Source organism: Pagrus major, chromosome 17 (assembly GCF_040436345.1).
Source record: "Pagrus major chromosome 17, Pma_NU_1.0".
NCBI lineage: Eukaryota > Metazoa > Chordata > Actinopteri > Spariformes > Sparidae > Pagrus > Pagrus major.
Genome location: NC_133231.1, coordinates 16,905,710 through 16,909,055, shown reverse-complemented (window position 1 = coordinate 16,909,055; position 3,346 = coordinate 16,905,710). Strand labels below are relative to the sequence as shown.

Below are 3,346 nucleotides of genomic sequence, written 5' to 3'. Positions count from 1 at the left end.
AGTGTGGCCATGCCAACAGCAACATCCACGATGAGGCCAGAGACAGGGGAGAGAGTGGACGTCAGGGCAGGGGAGTGGACAAGGATTGTTTGGGAATGTCTGTGCATGTGAATCAGTTTTATTAACTGAATAAGAGACATACTTTATTTTATTAATCTTTTTTTTTTCACTTTTTTTTTTTACACACAGGTGCGAAATATACAAAACATGCACAAACAGGACCTATACACATGCATTAACGTACTGAGAGGTTACTTTATCACAACATTGTGTGATTTTGTTTCACAGTTTCTGAGCCAACGCCGGATTGTCATCATCATCCTCCTCACCATCGTCGTTAATGATGAACTTCAACAGCACCGAGTCCTGGCTTTTTATCAACACTTCATTTCCCCTGCTTCCTGTAGTAGCCAGTCCCAGTAACAGGAGTGGCATGGAGGGATATCTTCAAAGACTGGCTCATTTGGACGAAGGGCTCTATAACGACTTTTACGGCCTGTGGATTGCACTGATGGTCATTAACTCTCTCATATTCCTGGTAGGCACTTTTTCAGGAACACTCACGCACTCTTGACAGCAGGCTTTCATAGTAAATTCTCACAATTAACTACCCGTAATTTCACTTTTGAAATACATTACGGGTAGTTATTTGGAATATTACAGTAAACTGCTGTGAATTTTAATTGTTTCATTCTCAAAGTGCAGTTTAAAAAAGTAATAATGGTACACTACAAGGAAATACTGTAATTAGTGCACAGCACTGTACAGTAATTCAGCAATAAGATTCTGTAGTTTCACAACAAGATACACACCCTAACATGCTAAAAGGCTAACAATATGCTAACAGGCTAACAGGCTTACAAGTGGTCCAACAAGGTACGCATGCTCACAGGCTAACAAGCTGACAGGCGAACATGCTAACAAGCAAAATATGGTTGGGTTAATGTGAAAACACAGTACACTGCTGTAATATTACTGTCAATTTACTGTAAATTGGTATAGTTATAATTACTACAGATCTTATTACAGTATCATAATGTATTAGCCAGTATTTTACTGTAAAATTAAAGCTATAATTTTTTTTGTTTTTTTTGTTTAATAAGATATTCTTACATTCTTTATAGGAGTTTCAAAGTTCATATCGACTATGTCAGTCTGTATAAACTCCTTAAACTATTCTCATCTCCCCTTCTATCCCTCAGGTGGGCATGGTGCTCAACATAGTCGCACTTTATGTTTTCTGTTTCCGCACCAAACAGAAGACCACCTCAGTCATCTACACCATCAACTTGGCGGTGACGGACCTCTTGGTGAATCTCTCTCTGCCGACCCGCATCCTGCTCTACTACAGTGGAGGAGCCTGTCTCACCTGCTCCTACATGCACATCTTCAGCTACTTCGTCAACATGTACTGCAGCATCTTGTTTCTGACCTGCATTTGTGTGGACCGTTACCTCGCCATCGTGCAGGTGGGTTCTCTGAAGCCTAAACTGTCCCTTCACAACATGCCGGTTATCGGCTCATCCTGACTTCAAAACCAGAAAGAACTTCAAACTGAATGTTGTCTTTTGTCCTTGCAGGTTGAGGCGTCCCGTCGGTGGAGGAACTCCAGTGTGGCCAAATGTGTGTGTGTCTCCGTCTGGCTGTTTGCCATCGTGGTCACCTACTCCTTCCTTTCCACTGCTTTCCAGCACCCGGGCTGCTGCCTCTCAAAACTCCTCTTTCTCACCATCACTGAGTTCTTCCTCCCTCTCATCATCATTGTGGTGTTCACGTTGCGGATTATGTGGGCACTAGCTGACCGCCGTCTGATGCAGCAGAGCAGGTATAACCAATGTTTTAAAGATATACATCAATAAAAAAAGTACAGTTTTATGAATTCAAGCTTTTGATACAAGAAAGGGACTGGGATCAAATAGACTTACATTTGCAACAGAAAGTACTCACAGCTGATGGGATGTTACAGTGGTGGTTTTGACTGTATGTCCTCAGGGAGAGGAGGAGGAGGGCCGTCCAGCTGCTGAGCACAGTGCTGATAATCTTCACCGTCTGCTTCACACCCTTCCACATCAGACAGGTGAGTGAGAGATAGCTGTGACACATTGTTTTAAGATATCATCATCATTATCATGTTAATCCTGCATTCTTTCTAAAAGCCAACAGTGGGCAGCTGCCCTGGTTTCAAAAAGAAGTCCAACTATATGTAAGCTTATGAGACAATGACACTACTTTCACTTGATTTATTACCTCAGTAAACAGTTTTCTATTGAGTTTCTGGTCTCAATCACTAGTTTCAAGTCTTCTTTAACAGAGCATGATGTTCATTTTGTAAATGATGGTCCCATTTCAGCTAAAATTGTTGATGATAAAGAAGGGTATGCTTTAGTGATTCATGAGTTGCTTCAGCGCCCTTGTCCTTGGGTTTTCAGTCAGTCGAATCAACTTGAGGCTCCAAAACGGTAAATCACAAACCAATAGGTGATGTAAAGGTGGCTTTACTCTTGGTGACAAGCCAAAAAAGTTGGGAACTACTGTGTTACCAAGATGATCAGATGATAACACACTGCATGTTGCTGTTTTAATACAACATAATGTGCAATCTCATGGCTGTGCGGTCCCCTTGTGTCGCAGGTGGTGGTGTATTTCTACCCTGACATGCCTCATCATGTGATCGTCTACCACCTGACTGTCACTCTCAGCAGCTTGAATAGCTGTATGGATCCTGTCGTCTACTGCTTTGTTACAAATAATTTCCAGGTAATACCTGTGCCTTACTGTCTTTCTCACCTTTTTTCGTCCCATCCATCCCATCATCCTTCCTCTCTGTTCATCAATCATCCTCATTAATTCACTTACTTACTCATCGATTCGCTGAACGACTCTACTGCCTTTTCGTCCCGCAGGCCACTATGAGAAATATTTTCCGACGCCAAGAGCCAGAGCAGACTAGCGGTGACATCATCAGCATGCAGCACAGCTCCAAGGGTTCAGGAGGGACAGCCACTGCCATCACCAATAATGTGATCAAGATGACCACGATTTCCACTGCTCTGGAGGATCTGGACAAGAACCACACAGTGTAAATCCTTTTACACATGGGCTGAAGAGAACTGAGAGTTACTGAGATGTCACAGTTGTCTGGGGAAAGGTGGCAGATACTTCTGGACTCTGCTGACGAGTGATAACAGCACCGGTTTATAATGTCACAGAACTAAGAGCTCAGGATCAACAGCCACGGCCTACTAGCAGCGAAAAACTTGGATTAACTACTTTAATCAATTACAAGACAAGAGACAAATTTAGTCTGCACCAGAGATTATCATTGTGCCAAGAAACCTTTCCATGA

The 3,346-nt window shown here is 42.6% G+C and overlaps 1 protein-coding gene across 1 annotated transcript; it reads left to right on the top strand.

The window, feature by feature from the left end:
* Positions 1 to 340: 340 nt before the first annotated feature.
* LOC141011458 (G-protein coupled receptor 20-like) lies at positions 341 to 3,083 on the top strand. Its single transcript, XM_073484620.1, has 6 exons — positions 341 to 538; positions 1,203 to 1,469; positions 1,581 to 1,825; positions 1,993 to 2,077; positions 2,632 to 2,757; positions 2,904 to 3,083. Exons 1-6 carry the CDS (start codon positions 341 to 343, stop codon positions 3,081 to 3,083), a joined length of 1,101 nt encoding a protein of 366 aa, XP_073340721.1.
* The last annotated feature ends 263 nt before the right edge of the window (positions 3,084 to 3,346 follow it).

Coding starts and splice junctions, on each gene's coding strand:
- LOC141011458 (XM_073484620.1), top strand. CDS start 341: ATGATGAACTTCAACAGCACCGAGTCCTGGCTTTTTATCAACACTTCA. Junction 539..1,202: donor TTAACTCTCTCATATTCCTG/GTAGGCACTTTT, acceptor TCTATCCCTCAG/GTGGGCATGGTGCTCAACAT. Junction 2,758..2,903: donor TTGTTACAAATAATTTCCAG/GTAATACCTGTG, acceptor TTCGTCCCGCAG/GCCACTATGAGAAATATTTT.